The sequence below is a fragment of the Lissotriton vulgaris genome, chromosome 1_1 (genome assembly GCF_964263255.1).
Source record: "Lissotriton vulgaris chromosome 1_1, aLisVul1.2, whole genome shotgun sequence".
Taxonomy (NCBI): Eukaryota; Metazoa; Chordata; class Amphibia; order Caudata; family Salamandridae; genus Lissotriton; species Lissotriton vulgaris.
In genome coordinates this window covers 45,846,252-45,868,813 of record NC_141685.1, presented here as the reverse complement: position 1 = coordinate 45,868,813, position 22,562 = coordinate 45,846,252, and the positions used below count along the sequence as shown (strand labels likewise).

The 22,562-nt window shown below is 46.6% G+C and overlaps 1 protein-coding gene across 1 annotated transcript in view; it reads left to right on the top strand.

The window, feature by feature from the left end:
• Window positions 1–13,740, top strand: part of LOC147737152 (uncharacterized) — a 160,810-nt gene extending 147,070 nt beyond the window's left edge. Inside the window, exons 3-5 of the mRNA XM_086967363.1 lie at window positions 8,683–8,754; window positions 9,414–9,467; window positions 10,005–13,740. Of these exons, the coding sequence (XP_086823489.1) occupies window positions 11,161–12,306 (1,146 nt within the window). The 5' untranslated portion in view covers window positions 8,683–8,754; window positions 9,414–9,467; window positions 10,005–11,160 and the 3' untranslated portion in view covers window positions 12,307–13,740. The remainder of the gene's footprint in view (window positions 1–8,682; window positions 8,755–9,413; window positions 9,468–10,004) is intronic.
• Window positions 13,741–22,562: the final 8,822 nt, after the last annotated feature.

The following is a 22,562-nucleotide window of genomic DNA, read 5'->3' as shown; positions in this document are numbered from 1 at the left end:
CTAATCAGGACTACTGGGGATCAACTAGGTACTGGGCTGTGCCATCTCTGTCCCCTCTGTCTGCACCTGGGGCCCCAGGGCTGCTCTGCCTCATCCCCTCTGAATAAACTGCCTGTGCGGCTTGGCTGCTTTCCCTACCTACCCAGCGCTCTCCTACTGTGCCCCCTTGAGAAGGGCTGTGATTCGGGAGATTATTGCTGCCCTTGAGAAGCGCTGTGTCCACAAAGCGCTATTGTGGAGACTGCCCCCGAGTGCTGACTCTGCTAAGCGCTAACTCTGCCAAGCCTACTGCTAGCCCCGAGGCGCTACAAGCGACCGCACCAGTCCACCCCAGCCCTGGGCCCAGAAGCGCTGCTGACCCGAGAGCCCCCGCCGAGGCTCTACTACAGAACTCACAGTTGCGGCCCGGCGTCGCATCAGCGAAGTGCCGTCATCATTCGCAGGGCCTCTGAGGGGCCCGGGGCTCCGCCGTCACGACCTAGGTGCTGCTTCCCCAGTGGTCCGACTGCTGCACGTCCTTCGTGGCGGCCCCCGGCATCACAAGAGGACCGCCGGACTCCGGAGTGGGCCGCACTAGGACCTGAAGCCTGTCTCCTCATCATGTGACGGGGCGCGTCTTTCCCCACCTCCGCCAACGCCGCACTCCCATTGGGCCATGAGGCCGCGCTCCCGCAGGCAGCACTGCCATTGGCGTCTGCGGGCGCTCCATTGCCTCGGCCCCAACTGATTGGCCAACGGCCCCAGAAGCCATCAGGAGGCCCGGGGACCATCCCTCGCCAGAGCGGGGCCTCAACTGCTGCATCGGAGGCCCCGTGGTAGCCCCTGCCATCACCGGCCCTGCTCAGGAGGCTGCATCATTGAGCGGGGTGGGCTCAGAGGAGAGCCGAGCCCCGCCCCACCTACAACCCCTCAGAAACCTCCGCAAGGGCTCCCCGAGGAGCCAAAGAGACCAGGTAACCCCCGGGGAGGCGGGCGGAAGGCCAAAGGAGGCCCCGAGTTCGCCCCACCCCTGGGGCACATTGTTGTTGGGCCCGTTGGCTCTTATTAGCCCAAAGAAATCCCCCCTGAACTGGGCTAAGACTCTGGTAGGCCCCTGGACCCGGGGCTAGATAAGTTAACCCCTGCCTGGGGTAAAGTGTAACACCAGACCCTGTCGCTTTATGAGTGGTCCATTCTGGATATCTGAAATGCTAATTTTTAGCCGGATGGGTGGTTTATTAACGCCTAATGCAATGGTTATTCCGGCCTAATGAAATGTTGGCTTTGCCTGACGTGATGTTTGTTCTCTTGCCTAATAAGATGCTCACCCTGCTTAAGGAAATGTTTCACCCTCAATGACATGTATTACTCCTGCTCAGGGAAGTGTTTTCTACTCCTGCCTAATGCTGCATTTTCGGAATGCCTACAGTTACCTGATGCAATAGTTATTACAGAGTAATGAAATGTGTAATCCTTTAATGAAATGGTTATGGTGATATGCTACAGTGAATATTAAATTGCTCCCCTCACCCCCCTCTGATGAAATGCTTTGCCGAGACATTGATGCTTTGATTATTAATTGCCCTGAACCTTGAACTTAGATAAAACGTATTGATTTTTACTCAAACCTCACTGGTGTGGTGTCAGTCCTTGTGTGTGTTTCCTGTCTCAGTGGATGTGTGTGCTGTATGGTCATTTTACACCTAAGCTTTCGGGTGCCTACCTGCTCGTGCCGGGATACCCCCCGGGGAACTGGTGACCCTAGTTCCTACAAGGCCTATATTAGGTTGTATAGGCTGCTGCTGCTCCGTTGTCTTCAATGGAGATCTACACATTTCAATGTTTCCAGCTTTGTCTTGTGAAGGATTTATTTATACTGACCCTCCGCATCATCCATTTATATAAGTTATAGATAAATAATACAAGTGTCGAGAGACCGAGAAGAGACGATGCGCTTCATCTATGTAACAGCGATTGCGCAATTAGAGGCCAGAGTCACCCGCTGGATCTAATTGCCCCTGTCACTGGCGAACAGAGCGTCACTAGTGAAAATGGTAATTCTACCTCAGTTTTTATATTTATTTCTAAATATACCATATTACCCTGGAGCACACTTCTTTAAGACCCTGCGATCTGCGCTGATCCGTTTGGTGTGGGGTGGCAGACAACCGCGCCTAAGGTGGGAGGTTCTCACACAACCGTATTGTAAGGGCAGCTTTGATATACCTGACTTCGAGATTTATTATTTAAGTGCACAAGCTCACTACGCGTATCACTGGATGGCACCTACGCCATTTATGCCCCAGTTGGCGGTGGAGGATTGGGTGGCACGTCTGCTCCCGTTGGGGGGGGGGGGGGCGATCCATGGCCCGTTGGAAGCTGTGGAGACTCCATTCACTACCGTCACTAGCACAATGGATGATTGGAAACATATAGCGCGCATCCTAGAGGTGCAATTGCTGTACTTGCCACGATTGCCAATTATATATCACCCCAAGCTCCACATCCTGCAAGAAATAGGCTTTCAGGCCCTGTGTAGAAAGTTAAGGTGATTTTGATTTTGATTTGATTTGATTTTGATTTTTCTATTTGTATAGCGCGCGATTGCCCGAGGGTGTCTTGGCGCTGAGAAATACCACTGGCTCATTAAAGATGTATGATTAGAGCTGTTTAGCGAAAAGCCATGTTTTAACTTCCTTTCTGAAGGATTTCAGGGATGGACTGGTTTTTATGTCTAGCGGTAGTTGGTTCCATGTTCTTGCCGTCTGTACCAGAAAACTTCTTCCGCCCCAATTAGTTCTTCTGAATCTAGGTACCTTTATGAGTTTCATTTGGCTGGATCTGAGAAGTCTGTTTGGCTCATATAGTTGCAGATGTGTTCTTAGGAATTTTGATCCAGTTCCGTTTATTACTTTGTATGCCAAGCATAGTGATTTAAATTGTATCCTGCTTTCAATTGGGAGCCAATGCAAACTTTTTAGTTTATGGCTTACTTTTTCGAACTTTGGTATTTCTAGTATCAGCCTAGCTGCTGCGTTCTGCAGGCGTTGTAGCTTAAGAAGGATTTTCTTCCTTGCTCCGGCATATAGGCCGTTTCCGTAGTCCAGTCTGGACAAGGCCAGTGCTGTCACCACTGTCTTGCGTGAATCATACGGTATGTAAGGTAAAATCTTTTTAATCATTTTTAAGATGTACCAGAGTGATGAAGCTAGTTTGCTTGCTTGAGCGTCGAAAGAAAGGTTAGTGTCTAACATGATCCCTAGGTTTTTCACCTTTTCTCATGACTCAGGGCATCTTCCCATATCTGTAGGCCACCATAGGGGGGACCATATGTTTGTGTCTCCTCCTAGTATCATGACTTCGCTCTTGTCGCCGTTCAATTTTAAGCAGTACATTTTCATCCATTGGCTGATTTTTGCCATGCAGCATTGGAATTTTTCTGCTGTGTCTTGTACCTCCTTACTTATTGACACTACAATTTGGATGTCGTCGGCGTAAGATATAGGGTTGAAGCCGTTGTTCCTTATTATTTGTGCAAGTGGAGCTACATATAAATTAAAAAGAGTGGGGCTCATTGATGAGCCCTGCGGGACTCCGCATGGTAGGCTGAACAGATTGGACTTCGCTCTTGTCGCCGTTCAATTTTAAGCAGTACATTTTCATCCATTGGCTGATTTTTGCCATGCCGCATTGGAATTTTTCTGCTGTGTCTTGTACCTCCTTACTTATTGACACTACAATTTGGGTGTCGTCGGCGTAAGATATAGGGTTGAAGCCGTTGTTCCTTATTATTTGTGCAAGTGGAGCTACATATAAATTAAAAAGAGTGGGGCTCATTGATGAGCCCTGCGGGACTCCGCATGGTAGGCTGAACAGATTGGATTTCGCTTCTCCTGATTCAACTGAGAAGGTTCTGTTCTGTAGGTAGGAGGCTGAAAGAGCGCAAGCTGAGTCATGTATGTTTGCTGTTTTTAACCTCGTTATAAGGATTTCGTGGCTGACCGTATCGAAGGCCGCTGATAGGTCGAGTAGTATCAGCGCTGCCTTCGATCCGTTGTCCATTATTTTCCTGAGTTCCTCTACTGCTGTGATCAGGGCTGTCTCCGTCCCATGTTCTACCCAGAAACCGAACTGAGAATGGTCCAGCCAATCTCCGTCCATCAGATGTTGAGATAGCTGTTTGTTTAACAGCTTCTCCAGAATTTTTGCGGCAAAAGGGATCCTTGCTATGGGTCTGTAGTTGTTGGGATTTTCGCAGTCTAGATTGGGTTTCTTTAGCAGTGGCCTGATAGATATCATTTTCCAGTCGTCTGGGAAGATATTGGTATTAATAATTTTGGAGAATAATTTTTCCAGTACTAGGCTTAGTTCTATGGAACAGACCTGCATGATTCTGGGTGGACAAGGGTCCGTTGGGCTACCAGAGTTGGTAGTGTGGATTTCTTTCTGGATCTGCTCAGCTGTAGGGGGTGTAAATCTAAAAGCTGATGTTTGATCTTTTTGGGTTACTGGATTTATTGAGTGCGATGTGTCCTTTTCCATTGTTTGAAGGAGTCATATACTGATGAGACTTTATTAACGAAGAAGTCCCCTAGTATATTGCAGAAGTTTGATGACAGTGCTTCTGGGTTATTGTTTTCGAACTTTGAAAGTTTTTTGACGGTGTCAAAAAGGGTTTTGCTGGAGTTTTTTGACTCGTTAATCTTATTAGTGAAGTATTTACTTTTTTCTTCTATTATTATTTTTTTATAACTGTTTAAGGTATCTTTATATTCTTGTCTGAGGTGGGCATCGTAGTTAGTTCTCCACTTTTTCTCTGCTCTTCCACGCGTTTGTTTTTGTGTTTTTAGAGCTTCTGAGAACCATGGTTGTGATAGGGTTTTTCTTTTCAAGGTTGCCTTTTTTTGAGGGACTGTCGAAATGACTGCTTTGTCTATCCAATCATTGAATTGTTTGCAGGCTATGTTACTATTGTCGTTAAACGTGGGATGGGATGTTTGGAGTTTTTCTATGAATGCCTGGTTGTCAATTTTAGACCAGTCACGATAGGTTACTTGTTTAATAATTTCCACTGGTCTTCCAGTGTCCTCTTTAACTTCCAGCGTAAATCTTACTAGTTTGTGGTCTGACCATGGGATTGGGTCTAGTGTATGTCCAGCGTTATGAGTTTCTAAATTTACTTTCTGTTTCAAGTCGAAGCTTGCCATAGCATCAATAAATACTGCTATCTTGGGGTCTGATTTTTTCTCTAGATGTAGATTGAAATCACCTAGGATGGTGTAATCGGGACATGTCACACTAGATTCAAGAAAAGGGCTTAGCAGATCGATTAAGGTTTTTTTTGCACTAGGTGGTCTGTATATTAGTATTCCATTAAAAGTGTAATTGTTTGTGATCTTTATTTGGAAGGTTAATGTTTCGCAGTCTGAGGTATTACCTTTATCTGAGATTTTAATCCTAAGATCTTCTTTTGCTATGATCGCTAAACCTCCTCCTCGTTTTATTTATCTGTCGACTCTGGAGAAAGAGTATCCATCCGGAATAGCTAAGGCTAGGTCAGCATCTGATGGCTCGTCTGCCCATGTTTCGGTAACGAATAATATATCAATTTTTTGTTCATTAGTTCAGATGTCTGTATTTTATGTTTGACCAATGATCTGGCATTGATCAGACCGATTTTCAGAATATGGTTTCTGTATTTCGGTATCCCGGATTTATCCACATTTTTAACGGGAAGAAAGTCGAATGTAAGTGGGCATGACAGACATTTCTTACCTTATTTGTGTGGCTCTATGTGAGAACATGTGAAGTTTGGTCTCAATCCTCTTAGTTCCTGGCTGGAGTATTTCCATAGCCTTTTATCGGGGTCGTTTTGGCCAAGGGATATGGCCCTGGGCCCGGTCTCGGCGCGGACGGGCGCAGACGGACTTGCCTTAGGCGCGCCTTCGGCGCGCAATCGTCGCGCCTGCTGCGCGCGTCCGCTGCGCGTTTGTGGAGGGCACATTTTCTAGTGGGGTGGGAAGGGGGCGTGGCCTGCGTCGGTGGGCGTGGCTTGTGCTCGCTCCGATTTTTGGCGCCAAGAACTCCGACCCGCCGCAGCCCTGAAATCGGCAGCGCGGGGCGTTTCTCAGCAGGTGAGGTGGGGGAGTGCTCTGGGGGATTGTGCAACAATTTTTCAAAGTTTTAAAATCACAATTACTAAACAGTGCAACAATTTAACTTCAACACGACAATTTTAAAAGTATGCTTTAAAATGCGTTCCGTCTCCCGGCTATCTCGCCTCAGGAGTGGTTAGTCTCTAAATGCGGCCTGGATTGTGCTCGCTCTTAAGGACTGGCGAGGGGGCGTGGCCTGCGTCGGTGGGCGTGGCTTGTGCTCACTCCGATTTTTGGCGCCAAGAACTCCGACCCGCCGCAGCCCTGAAATCGGCAGCGCGGGCGTTTCTCAGCAGGTGAGGTGGGGGAGTGCTCTGGGGGATTGTGCAACAATTTTTCAAAGTTTTAAAATCACAATTACTAAACAGTGCAACAATTTAACTTCAACACGACAATTTTAAAAGTATGCTTTAAAATGCGTTCCGTCTCCCGGCTATCTCGCCTCAGGAGTGGTTAGTCTCTAAATGCGGCCTGGATTGTGCTCGCTCTTAAGGACTGGTGAGGGGGCGTGGCCTGCGTCGGTGGGCGTGGCTTGTGCTCGCTCCAATTTTTGGCGCCAAGAACTACGACCCGCCGCAGCCCTGAAATCGGCAGCGTGGGGCGTTTCTCAGCAGGTGAGGTGGGGGAGTGCTCTGGGGGATTGTGCAACAATTTTTCAAAGTTTTAAAATCACAATTACTAAACAGTGCAACAATTTAACTTCAACACGACAATTTTAAAAGTATGCTTTAAAATGCGTTCCGTCGCCCGGCTATCTCGCCTCAGGAGTGGTTAGTCTCTAAATGCGGCCTGGATTGTGCTCGCTCTTAAGGACTGGCGAGGGGGCGTGGCCTGCGTCGGTGGGCGTGGCTTGTGCTTGCTCCGATTTTTGGCGCCAAGAACTCCGACCCGCCACAGCCCTGAAATCGGCAGCGCGGGGCGTTTCTCAGCAGGTGAGGTGGGGGAGTGCTCTGGGGGATTGTGCAGCAATTTTTCAAAGTTTTAAAATTACAATTACTAAACAGGATAAGGATAGCATCCTGGGGCGACCTCTTTGCTGACGGCCAGTTCCGAGCCAGTTAACTTTTCTTTCATGACCTTAATCCCATGCCCCTGGACTTTTTCTTATACATCCGTCTCCGACAAGGGATGCGGATGGTGCTTCCAAACTTTCCATCAGAACCGGAGGCATTCGCGCCCCTACACCTCCTACTTGAGTCCCCGGATGGGAAACATCTAGTGTCCAAATTGAACAAAATGATCAGAGACTGTAGAGAGAGTGTTACTAGTTCTGCTCGTGATAAGTGGTCGGATGACCTTGGGCAGGAAATGACGGATGAGCAGTGGAAATATTGCTGCACCATCACGTGAAATATATCGGCTAGTCGTAGATTCAAGGTTATCCATTATAAGTTTCTACAGCGTCTATATTATACCTCTGCCAGGAAATATCGCTTTCAGCTATCAGACAATGACAGATGTGAGAGGTGTCGGAGGCCTGAGGCAGGGTTCTTGCACTTGGCATGGGAATACCCGGAGGTGAATGAGTATTGGTCACAGGTTCACGCAGCGCTTGAGAATATGATGGGTAACAATATAGATGGTGATCCCTTGCTGATGCTGCTGGGATGTACGATGCATATTCCGAAAACGGCGAGGAAATTTATGGACATTGCATTGCTGATGGTGAAACGTAGGGTTGCTTGCAGATGGGGGAGGGGGAGAGCTCCGAAATTCAAAGATTGGCTGTGCGATCTTGTATACTGCTAAGAGCAAGCTGCTGTATATGCGGAATTGTTGCCATTGTCGTCTAGGCCGAAGGACATATGGGGCCCCTTACAAGGCTACTTGCTGAAGGTTGAGGAGAGAGCGGGTGAAGAGGATGCGGAGACAGATACCCCTGGGGGGGGCGACTCCCCTCATTTCAGATACTTAAGTGGAGGGATGGTGGTTTTACTCAGAGACTCTCGCTGATACGGAATCCTGTGATTATATATTATACTTTTGCACTAATGGGATGTGAACTCCTGTGATGTTGAGGGCAGATTTGGGGATGTTAGAGACTGTTCATTCTTCTGCTTTGCTGGGATTGTGTTTGTTCACTGTACGTTACATTTGCTTGAATTTTATTGTCGCTCCTCATGGATGCAAAAATGTTGCTCAGAGAGCATGGTTTGTATAAATCTAAAAGCCTGGTTGACTGATTTATGAACGGTGGGCAGAATTATGTTCAAGGACATTAACATACCTTTGCAAACCAGGTTCTTTTGATTTGCAAGTTTCATGGTTTGTAAATGGAAAGATGGGGGTTATGAAGAAGTGGACTGGATTGTTAGGGTTTGTTCTCTGAGACTGCGGGTGCGCTCTATATTCACAGGGACCTTTTCCAGCAAGGGATCATGGTTTTTGGTGAACCAAAAAAGTATTTATTCATGCCCATATTTGCATCACAATGGCCTCCAGAGAAAAAGAGATTCTTTTGTTTTGTAAGTTCAGGACATTTTTTTGTAAAATGTGATGAAGTGTGATAGTCGTCTGACGCAAAACTATTTCTTTACTTCCTTTCAAGGTTTTCTGGGATGACCAGGCAGTGCAGCGTGGCTGCCACCCTTGGAGGAACAAAATATAATATAACTGTCAGGTAAGGATTCCTATAACTCTTAAGTTTCCTTTTCCCCTGTTTCTTCTTTCTCTATTCCCTTTCTTGATCTCTGTTTTGTTTTTGTCTCTTCAGCTTCAACATTTGACTCCCTCTGCGCACTATTCTTGTTGTCATCAAACTGCTGATAATAATATGATGGAGCCACATTCCTCCTGGAAATGTTGGGGGTGTAGTGCAGGTCCAGTTCCTTTTTAGGTCAGTTTTGCCCAGCAGTTCCTTAACTATTGGCACATTTGTCTTCTCCTCTACACCACGTGATACTCTCCCCCCTCAGACTGTTCTTTGGGTGTCTTTTTTCTCTTGATCTGACTTCTATCTCTTTACCTACTCCTAAACTATCCTTTTCCGTCTTATCTACTACAAGGAAAAGACACAGTATATGTGTGTGGACACACATGCACACAAGGCTTGCTTTAGGGTGGTGCAACCGGTGGAGCCGTACCTGGTGCTGACCTTGGGGGAACTGTGTTTAGATGTAACTTATGGGTTCACAAGCATCTGCTGCACAGTTTCCTGTGCTGGACCCCTGAGGTCAATGTGGAAGATAGCTTTTTTTTCCTTTCCTCTATTTTGTGTTTTTCTTTTCCTGACCCTTTTTGGTTTCCTTTACTGTTGTTCTGGTTTTTTCACTTTTTCAGGTGTTGCAGTGCCTGGGTCCTGTTGGAGGAGCATGATGAGTTCTGAGCCACCAAGTAAGTACTTATCATCCGCACAATTTGAAATAGTAAATTCCACTGAGCTAATTGGACACCGTGTCAGTCTACAGTGGCATTTAAAGCAGTGATTAAAACTAGGTAAATTCCTTTGTACAATAAAATGTCCCTTCCTAGATACCTTGAAAAAGGAATAGATGAATAGTTTAAGTGAGTAGGGGAGTAAGTAACATCTAATAATTCATTAAAAGAATTACAAATATCTCACTATCATGCCAGTCTGTTGAACAGAGAGTGTAAATTGATAGTGTTGGCTGCTTCTGAGAATCTATGTTGCAATATATGTGCAACTTGTGTTTCTTTCTTAATTATTAAATACGTTTTCTCTCACATCCATGAGCTCCAGTAATCCGAAGCTCCCAATCTACAGTATCCCCGAGCTGTTTCACCACTATCAGAAATGATACTCAACAGATTTCCTGGCTTGTTTTTGTCAATACTTTCTTTGTGAAAAGTATAAGGTCACAAATATTTTTTATTTGTTTTCATTTACAATTTTTGACTCCATTTCTACAGGTGACTGAAGCATGAACAGAAAAAAGAAGGTTTCAATTTAGTGAAACACAACGAAAAGGATTATTTCAAGGAAAGTTAAAACATTCTCGAGCTCTTGAGAAGAAACACATTCTATGTGCCAGGAATGGTGAGGATGTTGGTGCGGAAGAAACTGGTGAATGAGAAAGTTGTCAAATCCCTATAGTAAAATGGCCATAAATGTTTACCAAGTGTCAGTAACTGAGATTGAGGAGAACATTGGCCACAATTGATCCCCACGCTGTGCACTTGAGAAAACTCAGTGCTGTAATTCTGTTTTTATGGTTTATGAGAAATGCTTTTGAGACCTAAACCCTCCCCAACAGATCAGTATCCGTAGACGTGTTGTGATGTGACAGAACCGTCAAAAAGACTAATATTCCTGGTTTACAAGCACAAGCTTTTGTCTCTGTCTCCTGAAGACGAGAGGAGAGAAAAGATTGTTTAAAAGAAAGTCATTGTAAATACTCTTTCTCAGATGTCGTTACAGCAAAGATACTGGATTACCATTTCCAATATAGAAAGATTTTCCCTACCAGCTCTGTCTCTTGGGTTGATCCGAGTGGTTTCAAAGTGTCCTTTAACTCCAAAGTCTATCATGTTCCTGTCTTAGCCACTGTGCAAAAAAGCATATACTGGCACAGAAAGTATAAAAGGGGCCAGTGTTACGCTATTGATAATTCATAAACCACTCTGGAAAGCCCATATCATCTGTCATTACTGGTATGAACAAACATACCTAACAGGCAAACACTAAACCCCAAAGACCTTATCAGTGCTTTTAAAACTCCTAAATCAAATGTGATAAACTAGAATCACTAAATGAGACTAATTAAACAAGAGAAACACAACAAAAAGGATTATTTTAAGGAAAGTTAAAACATTCTCAAACATTCCGGGCATAACTTGGTGAAAATTAATCCATGAGAGGTCTCTTAATCCATACAAGGGGCTCCTCAGTGAAAGTTAATAAGACAAGTTAGATCGGTGCCTTTAAAGGTAGGAAAATAATTTCCAGGTAAAAACTATAATTAGTTGAATACATATGTTAAGAAGAGCATCTGAAATGTATTTTAGAAGTTAATGCTGAGTTGTAACATAAACAAGTACACAATCAGAAATCAAATTCAGTCTTAAGATGGCATGTAGCCAGGAACAAACCCAACTTGGAGAAACAAACAACTCGAATAAGAGCAATGACTGTGGGAACAACTTTAGTCATCAATCCCACCTCACTAAACATGAGAAAACTAGCGCTGGACGAAAACCCCATCAGTGTCCCGAATGCCAGAAAGGCTTCAATCACAAATCCAATCTCACATTGCATGAGAGAACCCACACTGGGCAAAAACCTTATCAGTGCTCTGAATGCTGTAAAAGCTTCAGTCAGAAATCCAGCCTTACTGTACATGAAAGGACCCACACTGGACAAAAACCTTATCAGTGCTCTGAATGCTGTAAAAGCTTCAGTCATAAATACAACCTTACTGTACATGAAAGGACCCACACTGGACAAAAACCTTACCAGTGCTCTGAGTGCCTTAAAGGATTCAGTCAGAGATCCAGTTTAATTGAACACAAGAGAACTCACACTGGACTAAAACCTTACCAGTGCTCTGAGTGCCGGAAAGGTTTCAGTCAGAAATCCAACCTTACTGTGCATGAAAGAACCCACACTGGGCAAAAACCTTATCAGTGCTCTGAATGCTGTAAAAGCTTCAGTCATAAATCCAGCCTTACTGTACATGAAAGGACCCACACTGGACAAAAACCTTACCAGTGCTCTGAGTGCCGGAAAGGATTCAGTCAGAGATCCAGTTTAATTGAACATGAGAGAACTCATACTGGACTAAAACCTTATCAGTGCTCTGAGTGCCGGAAAGGTTTCAGTCAGAAATCCAACCTTACTGTGCATGAAAGAACCCACACTGTGCAGAAACCGTATCAGTGTTCTGAATGCCAAAAAGGTTTCTATCACAAATGTGGTTTAACTCAACATGAGATAATCCATACTGGGCTCAAACCCTATCAGTGCTCTGAATGCCAGAAAAGCTTCAGTCGGAAAATACCTCTCACTCACCATGAGAGAACTCACACTGGGCAAAAACCTTATCAGTGCTCTGAATGCTGTAAAAGCTTCAGTCAGAAATCCAACCTTACTGTGCATGAAAGAACCCACACTGGGCAGAAACCGTATCAGTGTTCTGAATGCCACAAAAGCTTCAGATTGAAAACAACTCTCACTAGACATGAGAGAACCCACACTGGGGATAAACCTTATTAGCTCTTTGAATGCTGGAAAAGTTTCAGTCGGAAATCGGTTCTCACTCAACCTGCGAGAACTTACCTAGAAAAAACGTCATCATTGTTCTAAATGCCTGGGAAGAGTCTGCTGGAGATTCAGTTTCATTCAACAAGAGAGAACCCACAATGAGAAAGAAAATGACTCGTGCTCTCAATGTGACAAAAACTTTAGTTGTAAATGTAACATTTCTACATAAGAGAGACAATGTGGGAAAATAAAAGGTGCTCACTGTAAACCCTGGGGGAGGAGCTTTCAGACTCGCAAAACATTTACATGAAGCAGCCACAAAGACATTGATCCATTGATTGTCCAACAAACTGTCTACTGAGAAAAGCACACTGCATGGGATGGAAATGCTTGAATTAACCTCATTCTTTTGTAATTATTTGTGGCCTCATTCCATTCAGCGTGTTTTGTTTGCTGAGTGTTTATAAGCAATGACTGACCCACAAAGTCCATTCGATCCTGAACTTTGAGACCACGCCTACAAGGATCAGGAATGCTTGAACCTCAAACTGTTTCCAGCCTTAACGAGCCTCACCAGGGGGCTGCAGCAGGAGTCCCTTTGTCATAGGTCTCTATGGGACCAACATCTGTTCATGTCTGTGCCACGTAGGGCTGATCATTGAGAAAAACTAAAAGTGATGGATGGACTGGTAGTTAATCTCTGCAACATCCCACCACATCATTCTCTGGTCTTTGTGTAACTACAGATGAAGTCAGCCATATGCAAACCATTCTTGGCCCCATCATAAATAGTCCTAATGACTTCTGTTCCAATGGGACACAGCCTCGTACTACAAAGATCCACACGAGTGGCCTCTTTCCATCTACTTTTTGTTTCCAATGGAACCTGCTATCTCCTTAACCATGCCTCAAGCCTGCCAGGTTCCATGCTTTGGCTCTTATCCTCAACCTTGAACCGTCTCCATAACTTGGAAGCTCCGAAGACTTCGCAGCTGTTGTAACTGCTTGAAGTTTCACACATTTTGATGGCCGTGGATTCAGGTTCAACTTGATGACCCAACTCTACTCTATGGGAATTTCGCACTTCAAGCCACTTCTGTGCAGCTCGTCACCTTCTGAGACTGGTTCAGCCAAAAACACTGCATCAAATTCCAGTGTTAATCATTACCTGAGACTAAACTTATCTTTGTCCTCTCGAACATAGCTCCCAAAGTCAGCTACAATTTTGTTGGTGACTTCTTGATTGATTCAGTAGAACTGCTTGTTTTTTATTTATTTACCTTTTTCTTTGGTTTTGACAGTTGTTTTTGCTAATTAATAATCCTTAAATCACAGCCCACCTTTTGATTTTGCTTCTGAATAATTATTAAATATTCTTTTTGCTCTAAACTTGATTTGAATCTTACAGTTCCTTGTATATTTTTAATAAACTGTATTGAAATTTGTGACTTCCACTGTTTTGCTTTTCCTTCGAGCATGTCTTAGGCCACACTGCTCAAGCCATGTTACCAAAAGCGAGCTAAGAACACTTCAGTAGAAGACACATTTACCTTTGCTGACCAAAGTTTGGGAAAAGAAAATCAGGCTGACTCCAGAAAGCACACTAAGGTTACTGTCTTAGTTGGCTTCTGCACCACCTGTAGATGCAAAAATCAAAAATTATGAGGGAAGCTGTTGGTAGCTGTGCCCCGGGAATTTGAGACTGCCTCTCAGTCTCAAGCAGTTGAAAGAGCTCAAGAGGCACCCGTCAGAGATTCATGTCTCAGCAACTAAGACTGCTCGCTCCTGTCATACAACACTCACACTGAATCACAATCCCTGTGCAATGTTCAAACTTTTACATAAACAAGTTGTGTTGTGCTTTGTGTACAGGCTTTCACCCCCCTTTGTATGTAAATGAGTTTCTGTGATCAGACACCCCAGGCTCCCATTTCTTCTAGTGCAGATGATAATGTGAGAACTGTAACGAGATCACAAACAAGAGCTGTATTGAGAAATAATCGTCTTCCAAGTCACACAGTAGTTTGTAGTTCTTTATTAGTATTTTAAATGTACATCCCCCATCCCGTTCCAAGGTAGAGTAAAGTTTGCGAAGCGCGACTCTCTTGTGCCCCGCTTCCCAGGTTAAGTCCATAAGAACAGAAACAGAGTCCAATTTCCTGAAGAAGCGCAGAGGCAGGTAAACTAGAGGGGTCGAGAAGCAGTATAAATGTATTAACAGCATTTTTGCTTTTCCACTCTACCCATGGGTCGATAGTTGCAGGGAGCCCCAAAACAACAGGGAGCTGCAAACCTTGGATATCACCTAAGTTGCCCTGAACACGTTCATTGTCGTGTGGTAAGTTCATCGCCTAATACCTGAAGATGTTAGGGTGCCACCCCAGTGCTAATTGGGGCAGCACTTCCTGTTTTAAGTTGTTAGTTTGCGCATGGAATATAAGCTGGATTTCGTCAAATTTAGCCTTAGTCTAGAAGCCCTACCAAAATCGTCTAGAACATCCATCACCTGTGGTAGATACGAATGCACGTTCCTGAGGTACACAAATGCATCATCAGCATACAGTGATATGTCCTCTCAATTTGTCCCACTCAGTATACTGATTGCTGGGTCCTGTGACCGAAACAGGACAGCGAACAGATCCATGGATTGGGCAAAAGTAATCGACAGCGGGCATTTTTGCTGCATTCAAAAGAAACTGAGATCTCTGCCTGTCTGGATGTGGGCCAGCATGTTGGTGTAGAGGAGATTTATCCAGTGTAATATTTTTGGGCCTAGTGTCATGCCCATCAGCACTTTCATTAAGTAAAACTACTCCAGGGTGTCGAAGGCCTTCTCTATATCTAGTGAGAGTGCTGTGTATGGAGACAATTCATGAAGATTCTTTTCCATCAGCCGGAGAGGCGCCATAGGTTAAGATATATTTTTCTCCCAGGTACGAAATCATTCTGGTCTTGGTGCCAATGAAGAGAGGCAGGGGAGCAACCTGTTTGCAAGGACCTTCCTGCAAATCTTGTGGTTGGTGTAGAGTGGCCAATAGGAGCGTATCTCCAGGGGGGTCCCTGTTGGGCTTAGGCAGGACCAAAAACATAGCCTCCCATGGGGATCCCGGCAATGTGCCCTCCTGCCAGGCCTGTTGGTACATTTGGAGTAGCTTTGGAGAGAGGGTTGCTCTGTAGGTGAAGTAAAAGTCCACCTGGAACCCGTCCATCCCAGAAGTTTTGTTGCACGCGATCTAGTCAATCATGAAGCCAATTTCCTCAGTGGTCAGGGTTTCGTCTGGTGTATGTCCCTGAAGAGGGTTAAGTCTGGGGATTGTCAGTCTATTCAAATACTCATCTAATTGGGGCGCTTGCACTCCCAACACAGCATGGTATACAGACGTCTGATACTACAGGAAAGCCTGGTTTATATATGCTTGTACATTCAATATCTCTCCCACCGGGGATCTGCTGGCCTTTCTGGGGGTCTTTGAGGTCAACGACCTTAGTAGCCATGCTAGTATCTGATAGTGTAGTGTTCCTAGTCTGACCTCCTCCTCTCTTTACTCCTTTCGCAGAGGGGTGATTGTGTTCTAGTTTCATGCAGCTACCTCACATTTATTTCCGTTGTTCATATTGTTTGTTCAAGAGAGAGGTTCTGGGCTCACAAGGCATGTTTTACACCGTGCTACATCTTGATGCACAGGCCTTATGTGAGGCCCTTAAAGGTACCCCACTCTATCACTGTCGTAGAGGCAGTTCTTTCCTTCGCCTCAAAGATGGCGATAAGTGTACCTTCAGTATCACAGAAGACTCTGTCCTGTAGGACCGGGGCACACAGCCTCCTAGTAGGTACTGATGCATGTCGTCTGCCCCACTGAATCATTATTTTGAGGTGGTTGTGGTCCGAAAGTGTGTGGCCTAGACATTCAGGTCACAAGACCAAGGAAGCAACAGAGGGATTGCATAGGAGCAAGCCGATTCTAGTGTGCAGTTAGTGTACTGGTGAGAACAACGAGTATTCTCGTGTACGAGGATTCATCTGTCACCGGATGTTTCACATCTGGGTAAGCATAACCCAGTCCACAATGCGTGGGTCATTCTGATTGCATTCTCGTGTTGTGGTGGGGGAAGGATCTATCTAGGGAGGTATCATGGGCAGAATTAAAGTCCCCACCCCATACACTCGGCATTGCCAGGGCTTGTATCAAGGGCTTGGATGAAGTACAACTGTCTCAAACTCAACACAGACAAGATGGAAGTCCTCATTTTTGGAAACAACACCTCACCATGGAATTACACATGGTGTCCCATGGAGCATGGCATACCCCCCATCAACATACCATGCCCATAACCTCTGCATCATTGTGGATAGCAAGCTATCCATGAAAAAACAGGCCAATGCAGTCTCATCCACCTGCTGCCACACCCTTTGGAGGCTCCACAAGAGCTTCAGGTGGTTCCCAGCAAACACTAGAAGGACCATCATGCAAGCCCTCACTACCAGCAGACTGGACACTGGAAACACAATCTGTGTAAGAATTACTGCACGCCTCCAGACGAGACTCCAGACAATACAGAACTCAGGGGCAAGACTCATACTCAACCTCCCAGAAGGATCCAAGTCACACCCCATCTCAAGAAACTACACTGGCTCCCAATTCAGAAGAGATGCCAGTTCAGGAAGATGAGTCATGCCTACTTGGCCTTGCACAACGTAGGACCAGCATACATCAACAAATGCCTGACCTTCCACTATCAATCAATCAATCAATCAATCAATCAATCAAAATTACTTTATTCGGTATACAGCAATACCACAAAAGTACAATACAATTAGAATAAAAAAAACACAAGAAATAAAACCTTCTACCGGGTACCTAGACAGTTGGTACAAAATATTAGCAAATAACAGTGCAAATCATCGTGGGTAATAAGGTTAAAAATGTGCTAAAAGTTAGAAAGTCTAACACTCCTGAGCAGATTACATTCAAAAAGGGCAAGTTATGAAACAAGGGTAATATAAAGCCAACATGTTAAAAAAGGAAAAACCCCCAAGCATAAAATTCATCTGTGTAAAAAACAAGGAGAAGGGCATCATAAGTGTCGGTACCAAAGAGAAAAAAGGATAACTTAACGACCAGTGTCATTGTGAGAAGTTGGCCCGATATGCAGCGTTCGCTATTCTAGCGACCGCTATGTATCGTTCCAAACGACCCTTATGGTGATTGGTTGTAAGTCAACCTATAGACCAGCTATCCTAGTAGCGTGGATACGAGCAGTCTAAGGCTAAAGACTCGAGAGGGCGTGTTAAGCCAGCTGTTTACCACACATGTACCCCTTGAACACCAAGTGAAAGGACACCACACAAGTGTTATGAAAATAAACAGGATATTTATTAAGATTCACAACAGCCCTGTACTCTTTATGAGGACAGGGTACTAAGCACAAACCAAATCTCTTAGGAAAATACTTCAAGTGCACAATTAAAACAAGTGTCCGAGGACACGGAAAGTTTAGAGGTCTCGGGCGAACCCGATAAGGCAAGTCGGAAGCGAGGGACTCGGGACCCTAGAGTAAAGAGGCTATGCAGGCACCGAAATGCCGAGTTACCTAGCCACGAGGGCTGCGGCTGCACAAGTCTTACAGGCGTCGGGGTCTTCGCTGACGAGCCAGGAGCCGGAAGAAAAGGAGTTGCTGGCCGGCGACCAGTGATGAATAGTTCGTAGAGATCCAAGCCTGGATCAGAGATCGTTGACACCTGAAAGCAGAGGGGACCAAGTTCGTACTACTAGCCAGTAGTCAGAGGGTACCAGGAGGGCACCGGTTGGCCGTCACCTCGACCAGGTGAGTGGGCGACGCTAGGCTCTGCAGTCTCACGGACCAGGCGGCGTTGTCGGCGACCAGGATGGAGGTGCGAGCTGTCCCACGAAGGATGATGCTGTCGGCGTCGCTGGGCCCAGGATTGGGGCAACAAGCCTTGGCAAATCTCAGGGCCACGTGGTAGGCCTAAGATGGCGTCTTGAATGGACCAGGAGGGTCCGGGGTGCTCCTCTCGGAAAAGGGAGCAGGGGCCGGTCTGGAGCAACCAGACCAGAAGCGTTGTTTGTCGGTTGTCGTCAAGGAAGGACACAAGCCAGCGGCTAGTGACCAGACAACGTGCTGAGCAGCGAGCAGAAGGGCCCCACGCAGATCGTGGAGATGCTGGGAGACTGCACTTCGGTGCTGGAGCGGCTCAGGGTCGGGGCTTCTCGGACCCCAGAGCACTCACCAGAGAATTACTTCGATGGTCGTGCTGGTTAAGAAAGCGTGCAGGTTTTGATGATGGCCGGTCCCTCGAGGTCTCGTCGCACCCACAGATCACAGCTGTGCTGATGACGTGGGTAGAGGTCAGAGGTGCCAGGGAAGCCGGTTCTCGTCGAGCTGGGCCGTCGGATTCCTGAGGAAGGACTTACAGCAAACCGCAGAGTTCTTAGGTGGTGCCCGCTGATGCAGGGTGACTACTCCTTAGTCACAAGGGAGAAATCTTGAGAAGAGTCTTGAATGTCCTTTCGTAGAAAGTAGTTCTTGATTCAAAGATGATCTCATCTGGAAGGGTCCCCGCTCCGGCCTTTATCCTAAAGAAAGGGGTGGGTACATGACTAGGTCCTGCCCTAAGGGTGGGACCAGGAAGGGGGGTAGTTACACCCCTCTCCCCTGCCGGACTTTCCCCAGGCCAGGGCTGGCGCCCCTGGAACTGGTTCTGACCGGCAGATGCGTAGTGAGCACCGGGGTGCCACTCCGCAGTCACCTTCTCGCAAAAGCCCTACCTACCCAGAATACACAAACCATGTCTGGGACGGTGCGAACACCGCCCTCGACAGGAAACCCTTTGTCCAAGCGCTCCTCGCTGGAAGGACTCCCAGCAGCAGGAGGTCAGACTCGTGTCTGTGGTGGCAGCATCCATTTTGTGGAGCTGAGGCTTTAGTTAACTTTAACCGGGGTTCACGGTTACGTACATGTCGTGTCCCTCTAGAAGGGCGGAATGATAACCTCGTCGCCAGAATTGGTGAAGGGGCAGCATCCCGATTCGTATGACACCTTACTCGACATGTCTTGATAACGCGACACCGAAGTTACCGATGTGGTACGCGTTATCATGGAACAGCCATTGGGTCTTTGTTCCGCAAGCTGCAACCGGGCTCGGCTCAGGCCAGAACCTAGTTCACACGAGCCCACGCACTCTGCCTTCAGGATTGTCAAGGCCTGCCATAGGAGTGACTGATAGGAACTCGGGCGTCCATTGTACGGTTAGATATAGGGCTACTATACCTAAAGCAAAGGGTGATTACACGACTTTGCCCCAGCTGTCATGCAGCCAGTTGTGTCAAATTTAGGAGGCCAGCCAGGGGTGGCATAATACATGCTGCAGCCCCTGGCGGCCCTGGGTACACCTATGCCCTGCGTTACGGGGTCTGATAAGGTGGCCCAGTACCAATTGGAAATGCACCTAGGGTACATGGAATCCATTTTAAAGAGAGAGCAGTAGGCCTGGGGTCCTGATTGGCAGGGTCCTAGGTCGACTATGTCCGAAACCAGCTAAAACACAGGGCAAAAAGTTGGGGGCAACCATAGTCAGGATGTACCTTCCTACACAACCCCCCCCCCCCCAAACGAAAGGAGATAAGGCTATCCTTGTCCAGGTAAGCCTCTATTACCTAAGTGGCCATATAAGGAAGGACCAGCTCTGGCTTGGTTTCCCCCTGTGTCATAGTCCACTAGGCAACCCCTCACCCTAAGGGTATCTGAGGGTCTCCACCATAGGGAATCTCTGTCTCTGGTGTGTCTTGGGAAAGAAGAAGGCTGATGCTGGGATGGAGTACTGAAGTGAGGCTCCTCTACCTTTGGGCTCAACTTCCTCCAATCACCATTCATCATGTGCGCCTTTCTTTCTTTAGCTGAGATGCACTGAGCTCTCAGGGTCAGCCTCTGGCTACCTAAAGCTGGAGGCTGAGTCCATCTGTTTGGCTTACTGGAGGGACAGGTCAGGTCTGGGGTTTTTAGGCCCCATGTTTGGCTGTGCCCAACAGTGTCCAGCTGTGGGAGTTCCCTAACTACTTTTAAGGGGGATCCCTCAGGAGTCTGTTCTATTTTCACTTGGCTAGGTTTACCAGCTTCAGTGATCCTAATCTGCTGATTAAGGGGTTCTTTTGGACAGGGGGCCCTTTTGGGTCCACCACTGGCCTCCCTGTCCTCTTCAGCCCTGGGCTGACTGAGGCAGGGTAGCGAGGTGCAGGTTACCTGCTCCAGACTGGGTCCCACCTGGGAAGGGTCCACTGCCATCAGGGGCTCTGCCAGGCTAGGCCTGACTACCTCTGGGGCAGTTCCTTCAACAGGGGTAGAGTCAGTTCCCTGAGGAGGCTGGCTCTCACCTAGTGTCTGGGAGGGGGAAGACTCTTCTTCCTCCTCAATGCTCTCTGTTTGAGTGGAGTGATCCATTGTTTCAGGCTTCACAACCTCACTATCTGTCTGAGTAGAGGCTGAGACCATTTCAACCTTGCCAACCTTTTCAGGAGGGCACTCAGTTTGTGTTTGGGCTGTGACTGTCACAGCCCTCCTATCCTGCTCTGGAAAGTCTGTCTGAGCCTGGGCAGTGGCTACCACTGCCCTTCCAACCTTTTCAGGGAGGAATGGTGCTTGGACTGGGGCTGTAGCTATTACTGCCCCACTAACCTGTCTGGATAGGCCTATCATTCTGGAATGAGTTTCTTGCTCCACCTCAGCCCATGCTGAGAGTTCCAGGTCATTCCCCAGTAAGCAATCTACAGGTAGGTTATCTGTCACTGCCACTCTCATGGGCCCTGTGACATTACCCCAGCTGAGCTTGACTACTGCCATGGGATGCCTTCTCTTCATTCCATGAATGTCTGTCACCTGATAAGTAAAACCAGGGGTCAGTTGAGCAGAGGGGACCAGATGGTCACTCACCATGGTGAGGCTGGCCCCTGTGTCTCTGAATGCCTCAACTTTCTGACCATTCAATAAAACTTCTTGTCTATACTTTCCCAGAATGTGGGGTCCAGTAGTGAAGTTGGCAAACCCCATGCCAGTCTCACAGACAAGAGTGTGGTCAGGGAACCTGGCTAGGCCATAGTCCTCCTGCTGTCCCAAAGTAATGCCCACCACATTCTTGGGGGCACTCCCACCACCTGGGGGATTACCACTAGTGGTAACAGGAGGTTTAGGAGTATTACCTGGGGTTATATTTCCCTTATTACCATTTTTAGGGCAACTGGCATCACTTTTGTAATGACCCACCTGTTTACAGGTATGGCAATAAGGTTTCTTCTGTTCGGAAGGAGTGTTCTGGGACCCACCACCCTTTCTGGAGTTTTGGGGCCCTTGGGAAGTCTTCTCTGTGGATTTATCCCCACCCTTCTCTTGAGGCTTGGTTGATTCCTTTTTCTGGTCACCACCCTGGTTTTTAGGCCTAACCCTGGTCCTGACCCATTTGTCTGCCCTCTTACCCAGTTCCTGTGGAGAGGTCAACTCAGAGTCTACCAGGTGCTGATGTAATAGCTGGTTCTGACAATTATTTAAGATTTGCTCCCTCATAATCAGATTATACAATCCTTTAAAATCAGTAACCTTACTACCCAGTAGCCAGCCTTCAAAAGCCTTAGTGGCACAATCAACAAAGTCAGTCCAATCTTGAGACTGAGTTTTCTGGGTGTCTCTGAACAGCATCCTGTATTGTTCAGTGGTTAAACCAAACCCATCAACCAGTACATTCTTCAAGATTTGGTAATTGTTAGCATCCTCCACCCTTGTGGTGAGGAGCTTATCTCTACCTTTACCATCAAAGGAGAGCCACAAGATAGCTGCCCACTGACTTTGGGGAACACCCTGCACAGTGCAGGCTCTCTCCAAAGCAGTAATCCATTTGTGGATGTCATCCCCTTCTTTAAAGGGGGGCACTATCTTATTCAGGTGCTTTGTATCAAAACTCCTTTCCCTATTGCTAGGTTTATTGCTGCCACCAGTGGGCTGTAGCCCACATAATTCTTGCTCTCTAGCAAGGGCAAGTCTCTCTTTGGCCAGGGCAAGTTCTTCCCTTTCAATCCTCAGTTTGATTGCCCTTTCTTCAGCTTCATACACTCTCCTCTTAGGGGAAGACATCCCTCTGTGAGAAGAGTTGAGAGAGCCATTGGTTCGAAAGGATCTGTTAGAGCCTCTTGATAGAGACCTAACTCGTCCATTCCCAATGTTAAGCTGACCTGAGAGTGGGCCCAGGAGTCCCCTAGTACCAA